General features: G+C 39.6%; 2 protein-coding genes across 2 annotated transcripts in view; one reads left to right on the forward strand and one right to left on the reverse strand.

Moving 5' to 3' along the window:
- KPNA4 (karyopherin subunit alpha 4) overlaps positions 1–16,336 on the reverse strand; it is a 41,186-nt gene extending 24,850 nt beyond the window's left edge. Inside the window, exons 1-5 of the mRNA XM_061637204.1 lie at positions 15,786–16,336; positions 4,469–4,513; positions 901–990; positions 793–822; positions 658–710 (exon numbers count right to left, since the gene is read on the reverse strand). Coding sequence (XP_061493188.1) covers positions 658–710; positions 793–822; positions 901–990; positions 4,469–4,513; positions 15,786–15,854 — 287 coding nt within the window. The 5' untranslated portion in view covers positions 15,855–16,336. The remainder of the gene's footprint in view (positions 1–657; positions 711–792; positions 823–900; positions 991–4,468; positions 4,514–15,785) is intronic.
- A 65-nt stretch (positions 16,337–16,401) lies between these two features.
- On the forward strand, positions 16,402–22,026 carry LOC133389475 (uncharacterized). The gene is made up of 2 exons (XM_061637205.1): positions 16,402–16,836; positions 18,998–22,026. The coding sequence occupies exon 2, from the start codon at positions 20,863–20,865 to the stop codon at positions 21,559–21,561; it is 699 nt and encodes a 232-aa protein (XP_061493189.1). The 5' UTR covers positions 16,402–16,836; positions 18,998–20,862; the 3' UTR covers positions 21,562–22,026.
- The last annotated feature ends 569 nt before the right edge of the window (positions 22,027–22,595 follow it).

Here is a 22,595-nt window from a genome sequence, read left to right on the forward strand (position 1 = left end):
GAAAAATCAAGAAAAAAATGTTTTCTCCCGCTTTTTCCTGAAGCCTTTTTTTGTTTTTCTTCTGAAAAATTAAAAAAATGAAGAAAAAATGGATTATGGAATGTTTTATTTTAGCATGATGAATAAAATGTTTCACTGAATCTTGCCCCCCCTTTTTTTCCTCAGTTCTTTTCATGGGAACGGATGCTTTATGTCTGCTTGACACTGCAGAGGACTAGTGGAGACAGAAATAATTTTCTTTGCTATTAATGCTGATGGTTTCTTCTGGCAAAATGAGTTCAGGAGTTCCTTACAGTTCAGGAGCTTGTAGATCCATTTGTTACAAAAAAAAGTAAAAATTTTAAAAAGTAAATTCAATTTGTAATAATTGAATAAAATGTACTTTTAATATAATAATGTTCCTAAAGTAACAGTGACTTTAATCTGTAAAAAGTGCTGATATTGCATTTTTTTCAGTTTTTCGAAAAAAAATCCTTTATTTCTGAAAAAAACTGGGGGGAAACAGGTTTTTTCCATGGCTTCAAAATTTCCAGAAATTTTACATCTCTAGTCCCTACAGAACGAACATTTCCATTATTAAAATAGTGAGGCTCCCATTTCCATTAATAAACTGTACTACCATGGAAAACAGCATATCTGAGTAAATTTTTCTCTTACCTTGCAGCTTGTACAGCACTTAACTGGATACCTTGGTTGTCACTTGAAGCATTCTATGAAATAAATAAATAAACACAGTATCAGCACTTTTACAACATGAACAAATTTAAAAAAAGAAGTGGGTAAGATATTTACCTGCACTATTGCCTCCAGAGATGTGTTTTGCTGGAACAGATATCACAGTGTTACAAATTTATTCAAAAAGACATACATGTATAATATGAATCATCAGCTAGTTCTTACCACTCTGAAGTCGCCATCTATATCAGAATCTTCACAGATATCTTCATGAGGTACATTTCTTCTCTTTAACAGATGTTCATCTCTTTTGTTCTTTTAAATATAATACAAATTACATTCAGACAAGGAGTACTTGCTTTTCTGAATGCTTTAAAATATATTATAAAATCATTTAATATTAAAAAAGCTTTGTAAATATATATTTAAAATGGCAACATACAAAGCAATAGAAATGCATTAAAGATATGAAACACCGTAAGAGGCTTTTTATTCATATTGCAGTATAGGAAGATTTTACCCATGTTGTAAGATTTTTATGCTAGATATCCTTACACGGTCTCTAATTATAGGGATAAATAGTGGTTCAGGACAACAGAAACCCAGTAAGCAAAATCCTATTTATCCCAAGTTAGCACACACAAAAACCCACACCACAGCAACAGAAGAGCAGGCATAATCTTCAGCCCCTTTCTAAGATACAGACACATTTAGACTACTGTGTACGATTTTGGTTACTCACTTTCAAAAAGATATCCTAGAGCTAGAAAAGGTGCAGAAAAGGGCAACCAAAATGATCAAGGAGCAATAGGAAAAGTTGCATTTAAAAAAAAATTAGAAAAAGGTGAATAAGAGGTGACATGATAGAGGTATATAAAATTATGTAAAATGTAGAGAACATTGATGGAGAAGTTTCCCCCTCGCACAACCCTAGGACCTAGTGTTGTACAATGAATGGTGGGCAATTCAGCAAAGATAGTAAGAAGTACTTCACACAGTGCAGAGTTCATTTTCACAAGATGTAATGATGGCCACTAACTTGGAAAGATTTAAAAGGGGATTAGACAAATTCATGATTGATAAAGCTATGAACAGTTACTAGTCCTGATGGCTATAGAGTAATACCTCAGTTAACAAAGTACATGTGTTCCTGGACATTACCTCTTTAACAAAAACTTTGGTACCAAAGGCAGGAATAACATGGAAAGAATAGGGATAGGTTCCTACACCACACAAAAAAAGTGCAGTTCAACATACTTCAGCAAACTTTTTATTCAAAACAATTTGCCTGTCTGAAATGAAATGACAAGGTCAGGTAAGCTTTGTATACAGACCACTTGAATGCTTCTCCCAAATTGCATCCATGGATGCCTGTGTGACGATCCCACAGTTGGCTTTACCTGTGATACTCCCACCAGGGCCACCACCTGTCAGGATCTCGGTTTTTATTTGTTCTCTCACACGCTCTAGCACAGATCTCACAAGATCCCACTGCTAGGCAGCACTACCAGCCACTTCCTGTAAACAATACTGCTTGAGACTTTGCCTTTAGTCTCCTTCTGGCTTCTTGTTACTATTTGTCTGAGTGCCCTTGCCGTCCACAACCCCCCTGTACTTTGTCTATAAAGTATACAGCCCTAGGTTGCTCTATATGTTTGACTATGTTACAATATCTCTCTCTTCACCGCTGCCACAATTTGATACTGTTTCTCTCCAACCTTTGGTATTACCCTGCCCACCCTTCTGGTCTGTATCCACCCCAGCCAAGGATCAGGCTTTTGGTAAACCAATAAAATATTTATTTATAAACACCAGGAAATAACAAGATTATGGAAGGTAGATTTAACAAGTGTATGGTTTCATACAGTGTCACTCTTTATGTTTCTGGTCATATATAATTTGCCTAAATATCAGCCAAATACAATTCAAGCCTCCCTCAGAACTCTGCCAACCAACTCATCCAAATAACTCTCCACTAACGACTCTCACAACTCCCCTAGACTCAACTGTCATCCTCTCATTTATACCTTCAGCCATTCAAACACTCAGCCAATCATCATACAGCATTCTCGCCCATGTACTCCCCCCTCTCACTCAGTCACTTACCATATATCACTTAATAAACCCGCACTTACCATATTTACAGATATTAAAATACAGGGACATCACAGCCTGCCTTTCCTTTTTTTCTTTTATCATATAGCATCTTGCTATAGCAATCTAAAGCACAGTTCTCTTCCCCATACACTCAAGCAGGCAGGCAAGGGACAGCCGCCGCCACCACCACCTTCTGCTTGGTCTCTCTCCCTCTCCCTCACACTCGAGCAGATGCTTCCAGGGCACCCAAAGCACTGTTTACTGTAGAGGCGCCTGCACCATCTGGCAAGGAGCGCCATTCCAGCCACGCATGACAGCTGTCTGCAGCAGCCACAATCCAGTAGACAAGGAGCCACATTCTGACTATATCAGAGTGTGCGGCCCCTCCCCCCATGACATGGTTAAAGGGGGATTCTTTCCTGGAGGATTTGTTAACTGAAGTATTACTGTATTACCTCCAGTACAAGAGGCAATGTGCTTCTGAATACCAGCTGTTGGGGAATAGCAGGAGTGAGCTGTTGTGTTCAAGGCCTGTTTATGGGATTTTGAGGGAGATCTGGTTGACCACTGTGGAAAACAGGATGTCGCACTAGATGCATTCTTGGTCTGAACCAGCAGTGCTCTCTTATGTTCTAATGACTGAAATGTTAGGAGTTTTTTTGAAGATAAGAATGAAAATAAGAGTTTATAGAATTATTAACACTGCACAGAGGGTCATATCCAAAGTTAGTCCTACTCAGAATAGGTCCATTAAAATCTAAGTCCATTGATTTCAATGGCCAGAGCACAGATAACTTTCTTACATAATGCTAGAACAGGAGAAACCTGTTTCAGTTTGACAGCCACATGACCTTGCAGGGAACTTGCTGGGGGCTGCATGTCAGTGGTGAGTGGGGGCAGAGTGGTCTGCATTCCAGCCATGCAGTAAGCATTCAAAGAAAATGCAAAGCAGGGCTGGTGAAGAGGGCGTGGCCTGGGAGAGTCTCAAACGCTGGAGAGTGAGTCCTGGAGGGTTTCCCATCCCTGTACTAGACATTGAGGTCACTAAATTAAATTGATTTGCACTAGATTTAAGACAATCAAAAGCTAACACTTCACACAATTCATAATTGACCAATGGAATTCACTAAATGTTTATTTATTTATGACCATAAGCTTAGGTAGCTTTTAAGAAGTTATTAAGACAACTTAATGCAGAGCAGGTCTATCAGGGGCTTAACCATGGTTTCTAAGTGGAACCTTCAGGTTCAGAAGTAGCATCTCTCTGAATAGTGACACCAAGGGGACTGTCATGCCCTGTTCGTGAGCATTCTGAGTCGCCTGGCTGGCTACTGTGGGAAACTCTGGTCTGGTTCAGCAAAGCAACTCGTATGTTCTCTTTCACAGAAGACATACTGTAGAATCTTCTAAGGTAAGATATAACAGAACTTTGCCATGCTGTAACTAGCCTACAGATCAGCATCAGTTCAAGTTATTACAGCAGCAGCATCAAGATGCTTGCGTATCTCATACATCCAGCCAATGCAGTCTATGATGGTCAGAGTGCTTGTGGCTTACATTCCTTGACTAATCAGAGGTGGCAAAGCATTCTATAACATGAAGGTCTCTTAATCCCTATGGGGACTGCTGCATCTGCAGTGGACAGATCTACCCCATACTAAATTCTAAGTTAGGTCATGAAAGTATTACATCTTACCTTTCTTAATTCCACAACAACTTCATTTCGTTGTCTTCTCATAGTCTGTAAAGTTTAACAAAAGAAAGTTACTTCTAGCTTCCAATTGTTTACTAAGACACAAGCTGAGGTGTTTCTTTGAGACCTCAGCATAGATTTGGGGTTCTTTCAAACAATTCCTCACATGAAATTCAAGGTGAAACTATCTAAAGCATAAAAGCTGTACATCCTCACTTATGCTCATCCAAACTGGCTGCTCCAAGACTTAAAAATAAATATTTTGCAGCAGGAAACACAATGAAAGAGAAGTAGGTATTTAATTACTGAAACCTATGCAATTATACTTGCCTAAGTAGAAGCTTGGAATCATCATATTTTAAATAGATTGATGATACGTTAATATACTTTGTTTCTTTTAGACTTCTCTCCTATTTCTTTTTCGTATTTATATCCCACTTTTCTTTAGTCATAGAACCCAAGGCAGCATACATGTGGTTTCCATCTAGGCACTGATCAGACTCAGACCTGCTTAGCTTCAGCAAGGTGATGACATCTTGTGTTTTCAGACCATATCCTAGGACCATACCCTCATACTCTGTCAAAAACAAAAGAACATTTCCCCTCTTTGCCTATGAACTTCAAATTATCTCATTGAGTATCATCCAAACTTTGAACTGCAAGAGAATTTAAGGTCCCTATTGGCATGTTTGTTAAAATCTGTTCCATACAGCTAGACACAAATAAAAAATAAGGTGTTGTGACCTAACATCCAAGACTTACAGATTTAAACATTTGCTTAAGATTGGAATTAACACACTACCTTGAACTCTCTATACAGATAGGTAGAGAACAATCTTAATACGGCTCAGCAGCATTCTAGATCATATTATGCTATATACTGTCTAGACTCCAGGTAACATTTCAAATAAGACATTATTCAAATAATTATCAAAGTCATGGTGTAGGTGATCACAAACAAGCAGCAGCAAGCCTCAAACTCACACACTCCCTTTTCCCTTGCATACAAGAGCAGAAGAGTGAAAACTTCTGCTTTCACTTTAGAAGAACAAAGCTGTAGTATTCACAGTGTAAACCTGGGAACTGTGATTTGTTCTAGCCCAAGCTTGTTTAAATTCACCAGGAAATCAAACCTTAGCTTGAATGCCTGGTTTATGTATGGCCTGGGTTAGAACAGACCATACTTACCTTTTTTTATACTATGGTTTTGATATTCTAAAGGGGAAGTTTTCATTCTTCTTCTCTCACATGCAGGGAAGAGGTGTCTTTGAGCCTGAGGCTATAGCTTCTTCACAGTTGACTATGTGAATTGGGTTTATATTTCCATTCAATTCATACATAACTTTCTTCTCTCAGTAGCAAGGCCCCATTTGTTCCCAGGATCTTAAAAGGACTGCTAGATAATTCTTTTTAAAAATATGAAAAAGCACACAATTATCTATACATTGGAAATGTTTTAGCTGTTTTTAGAAGAGTGGGATGTAAATTCCATTAAAACAACACAGTAGATATAGAAGTGATGTGTCCAAAAGTGTATTACAAATGACTAAACAGATTTTGAGCATGAAACAGATTCAACTTAAACACCAACATAATGAACCTGTTTCTAAGATAGCAGCAGAGTACATAATACACTATAGCCTTCTTGTCTGAACATACACAGCAGTCCCTGCACAAAATCATATTGTCCTTCTGCACCTAGATTAACCTGGTCCCTTAAAGGTAGTGTCTTTCAATTACAATTAGTATACTGGATCTCACCTTAGGAGATTACGCTTCATTAAAAAATAACTGGTTGGTCCTAAGAGAGGTACTGACCAATTGTGGGTTTTGGCATTTTTGTTATCAACCAACAGCTACCTTTGTAGAATTTTTAATAAGCATTCTACAGGAAATCCTCTTTAAGGAAGTGCTGTCCACTGGGATTCTGACCCTTCTTGACATAAATCACAGACTAAAATCTGAAGCATCTCTCCCCCTTTTCTGTTCCACATTCAATCTCAGCAGCTATAGGCTCCTCTACATTACAATAAACTAATCATGAAGAACAGACTAAAGGAATAGTTAAAGATAATCCACTCTACCACTTATTAAAACATAATTTAACTGTGTCAGAGCTGGCATAGCATATTACGTAAAACAGGTCCCTGGTTCAGCTCTTGTCTTGGCCACAGAAGCCACTCTCTCTCAGCCCTACACCTCCCTTTCTGCAATATGAAGATAAGAAAACTAGCGTTATAAGGGTTATGTAAGTGATTACTGATAATGTCTTTGGAATGCTTTGAACTCTAAAGGAATATACATCAGGGTGCCTGGAAATCTGATGCTGTTTTTTGATCCTAGTAGATGTGGTGCTAAGAAATGTGAAAGCATCTCTTAAAACATTGAAGGTTAGATCTAAAATATTTCTCCAATCTTCACCTACACAAGAGTGATTAGAACACAAAGTGAGATCCAAATATAGCATTTTAATTGCTGTGTTGTAAGCAGTGAAACAGTACAGAACTACTGGATGTGAAAAGTATCATTGACAAGAATTTGTGGGCATTTCTAACTCAACAGCCAAGAGAAGCAGAGACTCCAATGAAATGTAACCTTGAACAAGGCAAGGGCAATGTCATCAGAATGAAGCAGAACAGAGTTGCTAACGCACCAGCCAAGGTAATGGCATCCACACTGATCACACGTGATTCATAATGATCTATACCAAGGGTGGGGAACTTTTTCAGCCTGCGGTTGCATTCCCTTCTGAGTAACCTTCCAATGGTCTTGTGCCAGTAGTGGGCAAGGTTGGAGGCAAAAGTGGCAAAACAGTAAATGTAAATGTTACCTTTGTACACACAGCATGCTATTTTCTACATGTACCCTTCTCTCTATCCTCCAACCAAACAAGCAAGAGGTAGGGTGCGAAGCATGGCAGTGAGGTAACGTGGCCTGGGAGAGGTAGGTGCAGCCTGGAGAGAGTTCCAAGGGCCAGACAGAGTGTTCTGGAGGGGTACGTTCAGCCCCCAAGCCTGAGGTTCTCCATCTCTGATCTATACTATCAGGTTAAACCTATGCAAGAGCAAAAACCCAAAGGCAAAATCTGCAATAAGCATGCATTTTCTCCCAAATTCAATATCCTCATCTGCCATAGAACAGGAAATATCTTGATATATAGGACAGTGTCTGTTTCTAGATGAAAATACATAAATCTAAAAGCTAGTATGATTGGAACTACTTGTCAACTTTTACTGAAAAGTCACTACAGATTTACCAACACATACATACCAAATAATAAAAGGACCAAGATTTCCATTGATGACTGATACCTTTACTTTATAATAAATTGCAGCAGGATAGCATCCATTTTTAGATTTGAGAAGTACAAATGTTACAGTTATTTACATGCAAACAGCATGTGCAGTTTGACCCGATTTTTTTTCTTTTCAAATTATAAAGCCACTAGTGTTTATTAAATATATGCGATATTGCGTTTAACCATCTCCATCTCTCTCCAAATGCAAACAAGCTCACCCAAAGTCTGGCTCCAACTTTGTTACCAGTATCCTATACTACAGAGTAGTATCCTATACTTGCAGAGTTTATTTTGTTTCACATACAGCAGTAAACACTTACTTTCACCACTAGATTTGCCAGATTGGAAGCTCTTCACTCTTTAACCCAATATGGAAGGCAGTGTGGCTTCAACAGATCTACTCTTGGGAAAACTGCCCAGTCTGCTGATATGAGTGTCAGTCTGGGAAGATTCCTCATGAGAATATCTGCTACTGGGGAATCCTCTTTTCCCCTGAAAGTGATGATACCAAAGACTGACATATTCTCTCAAACCAACTACTTCTTAACATTAGAATGCTAGTGTTGGATTAAAGGTATGCAAAATCCATTTGTTCAAAAGAAAATTACTGTCAGGAAGCTGACAAATACATTACTAATTGTATATAAATGTTACGGAACTTGCAAAAAAATGATACAGACCCACCCATAAGAAGAGTGGTCCAGCTGGTCTGAAATATGTGTCTTGTAGTATATTCAGGCCTGAAGGAGTCACCAGGAGAAGGGAAGAAAAATTAAGGACCTTCTTCTACTGGTGCTATATAAAAGCTTTTTAAGTTTCAGGGCACATATACCCTCAACCCTAATTTCCCCCATCCTAACCCATTCCCTTCAGCAGGAACCTACACATATGTTAACTAGGAAACCAACCAAGTTGCTTCTACTGTGCTTAACTTCCTGGGCAGACTGAGGATGTGCACATCCCATAATCCTCCACATCAGAGAATTATGGAGTGCATTCTGCTGACAGTTAGCTCAAGGAACTTGCTGAGGTGGATTGTTCCTTGCTTGCTATCACTGTTGTACTTTAAAAAGGGAAGAACGAGCTAAGAAAGCTTCATCACCAGCCCCCAATGTTTTCAGGAAAGTTTTCAATTAATCTAAACATAAGAACGACAGCTGCTTTAAAGAGGAATGTTATCATCCCAATAGTATAGCCCATAGCTTCTAAGATTAGCATAGATCTGCCAAATTAGGTATAGTGGCAAAAATAAGCAAACACATAAGAAAATTACAGAGAAGGAAAACCACCTCAACATATTACCAACAGTACAGTTGGTCAATATTTAAACTAAGTATTTCAGACATGTCCATTCATGTTCTCTTGTCCAAACTGGCACTGACAGCCAGAAGTTTCAAATCAAGGATTTCCTACAGGAAAGTGTTTCTAACACGCCTATTTGCATACACACTGGCAAGAAAATAGCTGATTAAACTCAGACAGGGTCAGGAGTTCAAGCATAAATTAAAATCTGACATAAAATTTGAGGATATGTTGACCACTGCACATGCAAAATTATAGGGACACCCTTGAAACCACTTGATCTAAGATGCTCAGCTCCCCTGCAGCACTGGTTCTTAAGGTTTGTTGCACTGATGTTTACAGTTCTCATTTGCTCATTCTTTGTGGACAATCACATGTTCCTATTTTACAGACACAATGCACGACAGAACTTCAAAAGCTTTCAAATAAAAAAACGATGCATTTCTCTACCTATGCACCTTACAGAGTACTACCTTCACAGCAAGAAGTTTCAAATTTCCACTGTAGCAGAGGCAAGTTATGTTTCTGTTTAAATTAAACTGAAGTGCATTGTCTCTTCAACAGATGACATAAATCTTAAAAGATACCACTGGCTTGTCAGCATTTTCCTCTATTATTTTGGCCATAAGGACCACTTAAAAAGGATGCTATGGTCCACTGCTATGTAGCATTGCTAAAGACTCTAACCAGCACTGCTCCTTTCACATCTTGCATCACATCCATCTAGAATGGCAAAAGGTCTTACGTTGGTCTTGCCATTCTCTAGTTTTTAATTTATAGTTCTGAAAAAAATCAGTTAACAGAACTGGATGTGCAAATCCAAAGGAAATCCTAACATGGTCTTGTTAATATGCTCCAAAGCACAAAACCTAGTTTTAATACAAAAATGACTCCAGGATCAAGAACAATTTCCTGCAATATTCTCTAGGAATGCTTGATCAGGTTTCACCCAACTGCACAAGCAAGCCAAGAGATTGCTTCAGGTGGCAGTAATTTTAGACATACCAATGAGAATTTTGCATTATCTGAGATTATGTCCCAGGATCCCTTGCAACAACTGCATGTAATCAGAAATGTGGGTCAGCATCCTGTGAATATTGGAAGGGATTCTTTGATGTATCTCTTTGGATATGGATTGCAATCACTTGGATTAAGTAGGAAAATATTTCAGGCAGATCTTCAATCTGCCCACATTCCATCTGCAAACCAGCAGAAAATGTTTCAGAGGTGGGACATTCAATCGTCAGAATGTAATGGCCTCAAGCTGCAGCACCAATACAGAGCTGCAACATTACACAGGGAGAATTTGCTGATGACTGCAGGGCAGAACAACTTCTGATGGAACTCTTGACCATAATGAAACTTGGCAAAATTGAAACCACACTACATAATGCAACTGTGACACATTAGGAGGGAAATACTATAGCAAAGATTGCTACAGGCCAGTGTCAGCTGTAACTTAATTGGATTTGTCTCCATTAACCCCAAACCCCATCTCCTACCCACAGGTTCCAAAAAAACTTCTCATAATTGCAGAATGCTTGTTTAACTTCACTGCACATCTAATTATTTCAAATATAAAGCTAGTTTAAAAGCCTGTGTTTTAACTTTGAATAAACCTACTTTGTATAGTCTGCTAATCCTTAAGTAGTATAGAATTGTGTTAGGGTTTACTCCCCTGAAAAATCTTGATTAACCTTTTGATTTCATCACTGTGACAAACAGCCCTATATGTGCTTCAATAAACCCAAAGACATTCTGAGAATGCAGACCTGAGCATTCTGGGATTTTTTAAAACAAAGACATCCAGTTCAGTGGTGGGGGGACTCTAAAGGCATATTAGATCTCCTGCACCCACAGCAAATCATTGGATCAGGGCATATGTACGTAGGCAGTCAGAGCCTCAGAGATGCTACTTTCAAATGACAGGTATCTAATACATTGGCATTAATCATGTTTTCTCCCGTGCTTTCCATTACTTTAACTCATAACAATCAAGTGCTTGCCAAGTACAGTTATCTGTAAAAATAATGCTCTGATTTCTATCTCTGCCAATCTTTTAGATGGAACTTTACCAGTGCTTTATACACACCTGAAAATTCAATTATATATTATGTACTTTTCATTATTCAACCACAACTTGGAAATTAGGGTTGCAATCCTAAACACATTTATTCATCATCATCATCTATTGGCAAGTAACCTCAACAGAATACAATGAAAATTACTTCTGAGTAATAAACATGAATGGGATTACACGGTAAAGCTTACTGGAATTAAAACTGATCCAGTTTAAAATGGACTGAAGTCGGTGACATTAGCAGGGAAGAATGCAAAAAGACAATACCTCTTGTTAAAAAGAGAGAAAGGTTAAAGAGAGAAGGAAAGCAAAAGCAAAAGGAGATAGAAACACAGTCAGAACCCTAAATGTAACTATACAATGACTAGTACGCAGGGACAAAGAAAACTATTACAATAATTACTGTATAGAAATAGAAAAGGACAACAAAATGGGAAGAACAAGAGCCCTGTTCCAAAACATTAGAGAAGTGAAAGGGAAATTTAAACCAAGAGTAGGGATGTTGAATAATCAACAGAGGAACACACTGACTGACTGAGATGAAATAAAAGGAAGATGGAAGCAATACACTGAAAAACTCTATAAAAGAGATGCCAGGATGACAGATTCATTCATGGAGGAACCATATGATGAAGAACCAGAAATTTTAGAATGTGAGGTGAAAGCTGCTCTTAAATTTTTTTGGAAGAAACAAATCACCAGGAATAGATGGCATACCAATAGAGTTGCTACAAGCTACTGAGACTGAATCTGTCCAAATTTTGACAAAAATTTGTCAAGAAATATGGAAAACTAAACAATGGCCCACAGACTGGAAGTGTTCAAAATATATCCCACTTCCAAAGAAAGGGGATCCCAGAGAATGCAGTAATTACCGAACTATTGCCTTAATATCCCAAGCAAGTAATGTAATGCTCAAGATTCTACAACAAAGGCTCTTACCATATATGGAGCAAGAAATGCCAGACATCCAAGCTGGATTTAGAAAGGGAAGAGGCACCAGAGATCATACTGCAAACATACGTTGGATAATGGAATGGAGCAAGGAATTTCAGAAGAAAATCACCCTGTGCTGTATAGACTACAGCAAAGTCTTTGACTGTGTAATCATGAAAAACTATGGAATGCTTTAAAAGAAATGGGGGTGCCACAGCATCTGATTGTCCTGATGCGCAACCTATACTCTGGACAAGAGGCTACTATAAGGACAGAATATGGAGAAACCGATTGGTTCCCCATCGGAAAGGGTGTGAGACAGGGGTGTATTTTCATTTCATTTCATTTATTAAATTTTATCACCCTATTTATTTAATCTGTACACAGAACATATCATACGGAAAGCGGGATTGGACCAAGATGAAGGTGTGAAAATTGGAGGGAGAAACATCAATAATTTAAGATATGCAGACGATACCATACTGTTAGAAGAAACCAGTAATTATTTGAAACGAATGCTGATGAAAGTTAAAGAGGAAAGCACAAAAGCAGGACTACAGCTGAACGTCAAAAAGACTAAAGTAATGGCAACAGAAGATTTATGTAACTTTAAAGTTGACAATGAGGACATTGAACTTGTCAAGGATTATCAATACCTCAGCACAGTCATTAACCAAAACCAAGAAATCAGAAGAAGGCTGGGACTGGGGAGGGCAGCTGTGAGAGAACTAGAAAAGGTCCTCAAATGCAAAGATGTATCACTGAACACCAAAGTCAGGATCATTCAGGCTATGGTATTCCTGATCTCTATGTATGGATGTGAAAGTTGGACAGTGAAAAAGGTGGATAAGAGAAAAATCAACTCATTTGAAATGTGGTGCTGGAGGAGCGCTTTGTGCATACCATGGACTGCGAAAAAGACAAACAATTGGGTGTTAGAACAAATTAAACCAGAACTGTCACTAGAAGCTAAAATGATGAAACTGAGGTTATCATACTTTGGACACATCATGAGAAGACATGATTCACTAGAAAAGACAATAATGCTGGGGAAAACAGCAGGGAGTAGAAAAAGAGGAAAGCCAAACAAGAGATGGATTGATTCCATAAAGGAAGCCACAGACCTGAACTTACAAGATCCGAACAGGGTGGTTCATGACAGATGCTCTTGGAGGTCGCTGATTCACTGGGTCACCATAAGTCGTAATCGACTTGAAGGCACATAACAACAACAACACATCCCACAGAGTGCTGTACAATAATCCTAATCTAGGCAAAGTAGGAAGCAGGGCTGTGGAGTCGGAGTTGGAAGCAATTTTGGGTGGAGTCAGAGTTGGTAGAAATGTATCGACTCCGACTTCAAAATAAAATTAATAATTTAATTTTTTTGTTTTAATGTATTTTAAGGTCTTTTTATGATGTCTTAAAGTGTTAGCATTTCTGTTTGCCGCCCTGGGCTCCTGTTGGGAGGAAGGGCAGGAATAAATCAAATAATAAATAAAATAAAAAATATACATTATTTATGAGTCAGACAGTAGAAAAATAGAGGAGTCAGAGTCAAAGGTTTGATGTACCAACTCCACAGCCCTGGTAGGAAGGCCTATGCTTTTTAAAGCTGTATAGTTACTAGCATCATGTCAAGGCCTAACAAACTAATTCCACTATTTGAATTTTGAATAAAAATTACTATTCACATTCTGATGAAAACCTTCCAAGTAAGCATATCACAAAATAAATGTAAAATGTTCAGTAGTTGTGGCTTAGCATACACCACATTTATGAAGAATTCAAACATTATGTTAGCTATTGGCAAGTAGGCAAGCAAATTAGTGAAGCACAAGAATTCCAGGTATTTTCCCCAAGAGTATTCAGAAATACATGCTCTTTCTGTGAAGAAATGCGAAAGTAGAGAGCAGTACTATACCAGTCCTGGCTTCTCCCAGGAACTCTTGGAACTATAGTTCTCTGAGGAGATTAAGGCTCTTGAAAACTCTGCCAGCCTCACACAATTAACAATTTTCACTGAAGGAAAAACTGACTTTTACACTTTTCTACACTAGACATGAAGTCCAATCCTATACTTGTCTACTCGACTGCAGCCTTAAGTTTTCATCAGAGATATACTGCGACCATCTTTTCAATTTAGAGATAAGGTAGAGACTACAGCACTGTTTACTTGCTAGAATTCTGAGAGGGACAAGAAAGAGATACTGAGACAGACTGTTTTCACATTTAACAAGTGCATGTTAAATGCCATGAATGGCCAATCTGTATCACAGACAGCAGGACTGGTGGGTCACAGACAGGAGCAAGAGGACCCATGGCTTGGCTAGGTCAGAATCAGGTCCATATTTCTGCCTGTTCTCCAGAACTGCGTGACTGCTTGCTCTTAGGCTCAGTAGACTAGGGGCTAAAACTATCCCAAGGTATAGCAGGGGTACAGGAAGGTTACATATTTATTTTGTTCCAGACTGACACATGACACACACAGCTCAGACTTGTCTCGTGGCACAAACTAGTTAAGAAGTCTGACCGCTATTGTTATACACTATAACAGATTTGAATAGAATCCTGCTGCAAGCTGGTAAAACACAGCTGAAAAGAGTTTGGTGGAATGACAGGTAACAACTCCATCTACATCCTGTTGCTTTGCACAGCTGAATGTATCCACAGCAAAAACTTGACAGGCGTTTGCAAGTCATGCTCTCTTTTTATTTTTAAACACAGGGAAAACGTGTGTGGCAACTTGATTAGAACTGCTTGGAAATATTTCCCTTAAACTATGATAAATTGCTTAAGTTCCTTTAACTAGCATTTAAACAAAATTTCATGTGTGAACATTTTTGTGTTCAAGAGAAACAGCATCAACCTTTAAAGAAATAATAACTAAAACCATATTTGGTGTAAACAGGGCTTACAGTTTAAGAAAGCATGACAGTGGGCTGTGATAAAAAGATTTTAAATCGTGACACACATTCTGTCCTTTCGTGATGACTGTATAGACAAAAAATAATCACATAGGATACTGCTTATTTCTACCATTTTAAAACATGTAGCATCCTGAAAGCTGTTTTTTGGCTACAGGAAAAGAAAAGCGAAAACAGAAAAAAAAAGTCATCTGACAGGCAGTTTCTATGTCAAGTAGCTGAGTGAGTGGGAAGAATGGGGCGCCTCCATCCGTTTGCAGCAGGGCTACCTCCCCTTTTCCCGTTTTGCTAACTCTGGCCCTAACAACTGCCTTTCCCAACACCTAACCGGGAAGTCCACGGCCCATGATAAAGAATAGGAGCCAGAAAGCCCTCCTTCCCCATCCAACCCCCCCTTTGTAATGCGTCCCCCCAACGGGAAGGAGAAAGGGAAGACGCTGTCGGCGCCACTACGAGTAGAATCGGCTAGGCCTCGGCTCTCTTAAACCCGTGGTACTGAGTGGCGCCGCGTCCCTTGTGAGGAAATCCCTACCAACCCCACCCACCGTCCCTCTCCACTGGCGGAGCGGCCGACTCAGGCTCCGGCCTCGCCTCGAGGCAGGCCCCGCCACGGGAGATTAGCATAAACGCCACAGGCGGCAGCCGCCGCGGCGGAGACCTTGCCCTAACTGATCCCCGTCCTCAGAGGCCAGTCAGCCTGCCCACCCGACCCCTCCCTTCGCGCGAAGTGGCTAGGCCGCTACCGGGGACCCAGGAAGGAAGGAAGGGAGCTGCTACCTCCAGGTCGCGGCCTTTGTTCTTAAAGTTCTTCAACCGTTGGTTGTCCAGCTTCTCGTTGTCGGCCATGGCGGGAGGTAGGGAGCGCGGCCTCTCCTCCTGCCTTTCCTCCCTCCTCTTTTTCCTTCGCAACCCAGGCCGGACCCTGCCGGGCCCCTCTTCCCGGCGCTGCTTCCGCCTCTTCGCCTCGCCCGCTCGCCTTCCCTCAGCGCCGCGGCGGTCTAGCTACTTTTTCCTAAGGTGGCCTCGTCTAGTGGTGGCTGACTGGCTAGCTAAATCGAGCGGCCTTCCTTTGCCTGCTCAAGCCGCTCCCGCTGGCTCAGGCCTTCTCAGGGCGGCGGAATGTGCCGGTAGCGAAGGAAAGAGAGCGAGAGCGGGAAGGGAGGGGAAGGGACGGGCATGGGGTAGGGGAGGAGGCAACAGCCTCGCTCTCAGAGGGACGCTAACGGCCACGCCCACCTCACTCACACACACGCTCTCTCTCCCCTTTACCACCCCCTCCGAGTAGCGCTGTCTGATTGGCTGGTTCTCAGGGATGGGAGGGGGCGGCTCGCCGGCACACTGGAGAGAGTAGGTGGCTGGAGGGAGGGGTGTCGGAATACGCATTCAAGGGAGGGAGGAGAAGGCGGGGCTGTGAGCGCGTGCTCTATAGCGCACTTCCTTCCCAACCGCCAGAGGGAGGGTCTCTTTCCCCGGCCAGGCCAGGCCAGGCCAGGCCCGGGTAGCCATTTTGGGGTCGTGGGTACGCCACAGGGCGCTTAATCCAGCTTCGTTTGAAAGGGTAATAATAAAAGAGCGCCCGGCGGTTTTGGTTTTTGCTGGTGCGCTCCTTCCTCCCATCCTCATATAACGAAGGCAAAAGAAGAGCTGAAGAAGCCTGTTCAGCCTTTTCCAAGCTGCGAAAAGCCCTGGTTCTAGGTTAACATCGCGATTCTGTACTAACTCACGTTGGGCTAGAAACTCAGTGGGGCTTACTCACAGGAAACGGGGTTTAGGGTTGCAGCCTAAGGCACTTTGTACTCTTGTCGGCTTGAATCGCTAAAGTTAGCAGGTAAGCCATGGGTGTTAGGCGCGTTATTAGGACACACAGTGGGGAGAGATAAAATATCCCTCTCGTGCCAGAAGTACCTTGTGTAGTAGAGTCGCGAGAGGGGACAGACTTTTAACCTCACATTTTTCATTAAAGAGCCCTTGTAAAAGAAAAAGATGGGGAAAATAAGTTCCATTCCTTCTACCTTGGACATTACACGTTTTTATTTAGGGTGCTTGGAGAACCGAATACAGAAATAACATCAGCTTCATCTTTACTGGCAGTATCAGGGCTATAATGAAAGCTCTTGTTAAAGTTGTGATATTGTATTATTCAGGATTTCAGTTTTGAAGGTATATGGCCTTTCTAGCGAGAATATTATGATGCAATTGGTGGCCAAATTATTATTTTAAAAAAAAGCAAGAGCTTTCTTACTTTTCAGAAACAGGAGATGTAATATTTACTATTGTGTGGTTACTTGATTATTGGTGGGAACTATAAAGTTCTTTACTCTCTTCTAAACTTTGTGAAGCATTTAGCATGCCATTTCATATAATCTCCACCTACTGCTCTTTCACGATTTTTACCTGCAAGCAAATCTATATTTCAGTCTCTGATCTGCTCCGATCAATGCCTATGGCTTTTGTGAAGAAGCACCAAGTGAGCAGCACCTAAATATCAGAGGACAAACAAAACAAATAAATGGAATCTGGAATTAAGCACTAGTAGTTTTGCCAACCCCTTAGATAGATGGGGCTTTGTTTCTCAAATTTCCTTTCCACACATTTTCACTGAAGTTAGATTGTAATTGCTTACAAAACAATAATAGTGATGACAGACTAAATATATGGAGATGTTATAGTTGGTTCTTTGCCTATTATGTAAGTGCATCATCAACACTGGCTTGCACTTTGCATGATAGATGTATATTCTATCATATCGAACAGGCAGCTGGGCTGCTCACTTTTTAAAAAGCCACATGTACATTTTTTCCACATCTCTTGTATTACAAATCCCACATATCCTAAAATAATTGCAAGACTGATCAAGATTTATTGGGGGGGGGGAGGAGAGAGAAGAGATGGCTTGGTGATGTCATGGGTGCTAGCCAATTACGGCAATTTAATTAGGTTTTGCAGGTAACTTACAAAATTAGAGACAAAAAAATCCAAACGCAACAATAGTAGAATACCTATTATTGGAACCAATTTAAATGTCATAAGGTAGTGAACAAGTGAACAAATATTATTCAGGCTTAATATTCAGAAAAAAGGGGATGGGAAAGGGAAGAAAAGACATAATGAGGGCAAAGTCCCAGAGTTTGTAATTTGTGATATTGTTAAAATAAAATGGAGCATAGGAGGTATTACAACAGGGATAGGGAGGCAGCTGTGACACTCCACATGTTGCTGCACATCCATCAGTGTCAGACAGAAAAAAGGCTATAATGGGGGAGTGGAGATAAGCTAATCTTCATAGATCACCCTGAACCCTGCATGGTGTGGTACCTGAGCAAGCAATCTGGGTCTTGAACCCTTTCAAAATGGTGAAAAGAACAAATATCTTAAAGGGAGAGCACAAGGCTTCATGTTCTCTTTAGGGGCCTGATTAGATTCAAAGATGGCAAACATGAAGAGGAAATAAGGACAGGGTAGAGGAGGTAGAAAAAGGAAAAAGCAGCCGATCTTGGAGGATCCCATAGAAACCAAACAGAGTGGGCAGTTTAAACAACATGGTACAGTGGGAAAAAGGACATAAAGGTTTTGTTTTCTGAGGGGAAGGGTTACATAAAACAAAAGGGGGGGTTGAATTTGAGAATCTGGTTAAAAGGAGGACTTCCGGGAAGGGCTGCTTTGCCTGTGCTGCCTCTGAGTCGTCTCTCGTCTCAGAAGAAGCTTTTTCAGCTCTAAAATCAGTGAAAACGTTCTTTTTGACTGGTAAAGATTTTCTCCCGGACAGGGAGAAACGTAGAGATTAACCATAAAGCCTGTTTTTGTGGGGAGGACTGGATTTCATTTATTTATGAGAGAAGGTTCAAACTGCAATGCCAGACGGACTTTCATCAAGCTCTAGCTGATTATAGCGACACGTTTATCTTTTCTTCAAAGAAAAATGAACTATAACAGGCAGATAAGCATCCTTCTTTCTATTTTCTTTTTTTACTTGGTTTAAATTGTTGCAGCAAAAAAGAGATTTGTCAATGAATCAGCTGTGAAGAACTTCTGGTGAGTTATGGCTTTTCTCTTTCACTCACGAAATTAAGGAGGAAAGAAATCGAAAAAGCTTATATTTGTTTTTATTGTAAAAAGCTGTCCTGGAGGTGCATTCTAAAGATACCAACGGAAGAGGGATTTCTATTTCGAGGAGGGGGGGGAATTATTATTATTATTATTATTTTGAGTCTATTTCATTTTGACGAATCTGCTTGTTCATGACGCCACTAATTGTTTTGATGTTGGGAACTAAGTTTATTTATTATTTATTTATTTATTTATTGCACTTGTATACCGCCCCATAGCCGAAGCTCTCTGGGCGGTTTACAGCAATCAAAAACATTAAAACAAATATACAATTTAAAACACATATTTTAAAAACAATTTAAAACACAATAACATATTGAGTTAAGCAAATAAAACTTACCCCATCTGTGTTATAGCAGGCCTAGTAGCCATTAGGCAGAAGTGAGCACACCACGTAGACAGTGTGCTGCATAAGCAAAGTAATCTGCATCCTGTTTCTCAGTAACCGCAAGGTTTGTACTAGCATGTTTTAATCTGCTTCATCTTTACATGGTACATGTGCAAAGTGCTTGCATTGTTTTGTCTAGCTGGTGTGGTTAGAAAAGGTGCAAACATCATATCTATGCAAAGAACTGTCTCCATGGATACCGTGTAACATGTCTATGATGCAGGAGCTGCTATGCAAACTATGTAACAAGAAATGTATAAAAGTAACTTGTACCCTTTGTTCAGGGCTTCAGTCAGTTTGCGACTGGGGTCTTGGTTCTGAGCCAATAAACTGCTGCTACTTTACTTCCTGTTGAATGGCTGTTATTTGCAATACCTAGAAAGAGATCCCTAAGGGAATATTTTCTCTTACATTAATATTATTCTGGCCTGAGGAAGAGTTTAACAAATATCCAGCAATGTGTTCCAAAATCAGAAACACAATCAACAAGAAGCAAGTATTACTGCACTGCAAAGTGCCTAAATTACTACATCTGTAGTTCAGAATGTCAAAATATGAACAGGATCATCATCTCATTATATCTAATATAAAGTTAATACATATATATCTAATCCAAGATGACCAAAAAAGTCATAGTCAAAATGTGAACCTACCCTAGCCCAGGGACTAAAAGTAAATAGCAAGCAACTTTAGGAAGCAATCAAATGATCCCTGGGGTGGTTTTGCAGGGACCATAAAAGTTTTCAGATGTCCCTCTCAAAGGACGAAGAGAGGTCTGCCCTCAGAGAGTAAGGTCTGACCTTGCAATCCACATTGTATCTCCAATGCCACAATGCTGACCTTGGAGAAGACAAAAATGAGGTGTGCCGGGGGCATGCTGGGAGAGGCCGTGGATCCAAAGCATCCAAAGTCCTCCCATTCCCCCAAAATGTCCCGGAAATAGGGGTAGGAAGGGAACGGCACCAGCCATCCATGCAGCTGGCATAATTTATTTGGGAGCAATGGGAGGGAAAATACTTCAGAAGGACAAGCAGAAATAAAAGGCCAAATTGTTGTGCCCCCCACCTTTTCCCCTACCAGCTCAAGTCTCCAGAGCATAGGAAATGACAGTTCGTCTGCCTCGGTTTCTCCCTCTCCCATAGGATTGCTCTGCCCATGCTATTACTGCAGATAAAAAAAAGGGTTAAGTCAAATTCTTTTTAAAAAAATCCACTCTAGTGCTGATAAATTCTAAAGTTTGTTTTGTATTCCTGAACACATAAAAGATAAGGCAGGCTGTATTGTCTACACTGATGTCAGCAAGCCTGTAATATTAACCCAATTGTGGCTGAAATAATTTTTGTTTCTGTGGTTTTAAGAATGACAACCAGGAAAGTGATTGAGACCATGGAAGAAATTATGTTTCAGAAAATAATGGGTGAGATTGAGATAGTGAAACAAACCCTGAGACAGGGTAGACAGGAGATGAAAATTGAATTTAACAAAATGACGCAGGAGCTTAAAGAAATAGGAGATTCTGTGAGAGAGATATTTGATGAGATTAGAGATGAGAAAAGAAAAATTAAAGGGAAGCTACAAGCCCTGGAGATTGGAACAAATGTGAAATTGGAAAAAGATTTGGAGTTTATGGATGTTAGAAATAAAGTTTACTGTTTGGAATTCAACGTTGTCTCTGAAGAAATTAATGAAGATTTTGGTGGTAAAGTTATCAATGTCTTGGATAATTTTCTGGATTGGAATGATGTGATGGAGCTTGACATAGAAAAAATCTATGGAGTTGGCTACAGATATGTGACAGTGGAGAAACTCTTAAGAGATGAGCCAGTGCATCTTGTAAAAAAGAAGAACAGAGATATGACTTTGCAGCAATATTTTAGCAACATATTCAGAATTCTTGACTGGAATGATGTGATGGGGCTTGACACAGAAAAAATTTATGGAATTAACTACAAATATGTGATAATGGAAAAACTTTTAAGAGATGAGCCAGTGCATTTTGTAAAAAAGAAGAGCAGAGATGTGACTACAACAATATTTCAGCAACATATTCAGAATTGATGGCAAGGACATATTTGTGATGGGGGAAATTCCCATCAGACTCTTGTTATATGACTATGGCTATGACAGCAAGATCATCATGGGATACTGATAATGGATGAATGGATACTGAAACCACTGGATTTAACAGGACTATTGAAGATGGAAGATGGAATTAATATTGATAATGGAAGAATGGTTATGGAAATTATTGGACCTAACAGATTTGACGAGATGGATTAATCAATATGTTTATTTGGACTATGGCTATGACAACAAGATTATTATGGGATACTGATAATGGAAGAATGGCTATTGAAATTACTGGACTTAACAGGATTATTGAAGATGGAAGATGGAATTAATACAGATAATGGAAGAATGGTTATTGTAATTATTGGGCCTAACAGATTTGAATCAGATGGATTAAGCGATATGTTTACTTGGAGAAAAATTGAAAGATATATCTCTCAAGGAATTGAAACCTCTCTTTGACTTTTTGTGGAAAGAATAAAGTAATGTTTATGAGATTTGATGATTAATTAAGATAACTACTGGAGGAAAGTGATTTTATAATATAATTTTAGAGACAGGATTGTTATATATTGTAGACCTATAACTGATCTGCGACAAATCGGAAGTCAACATTTTATTTTATTGTTTAATTGTTTTTGTTTTGTTTTGTTTTTTGTCTTTGAAAATTTGAATAAAAATTAATGATAAAAAAAAGAGAATCTGGTTAAAAGAAAGGGCTTTCCCAAAGAAAAGATGTGTAGATTAAACAAGTGGAAGTAGGATACTGTCATGGGATGGTGAGGGGCTGGTTTACAGGACAAAGGTGAGTTTTCTCTGCAAAATTGATCTTGACTCCAAGTGTCTAGTATAAAAGTACTGGGTACAAAATGGGTTCTATATGCAGACTGGGATGGAAGATCTTAACCTTAAAAAAATGTAGATCTATCAGTTTCCTGGTAGAGACAATGCTTGTTGAAAAGGGACTTTTGTCCTTGCCAGAGCTAATGAATAGCCAAAGAGAGATGCATGCCTGTATTGGT

Source organism: Rhineura floridana, chromosome 7 (assembly GCF_030035675.1).
Source record: "Rhineura floridana isolate rRhiFlo1 chromosome 7, rRhiFlo1.hap2, whole genome shotgun sequence".
Lineage (NCBI taxonomy): Eukaryota > Metazoa > Chordata > Lepidosauria > Squamata > Rhineuridae > Rhineura > Rhineura floridana.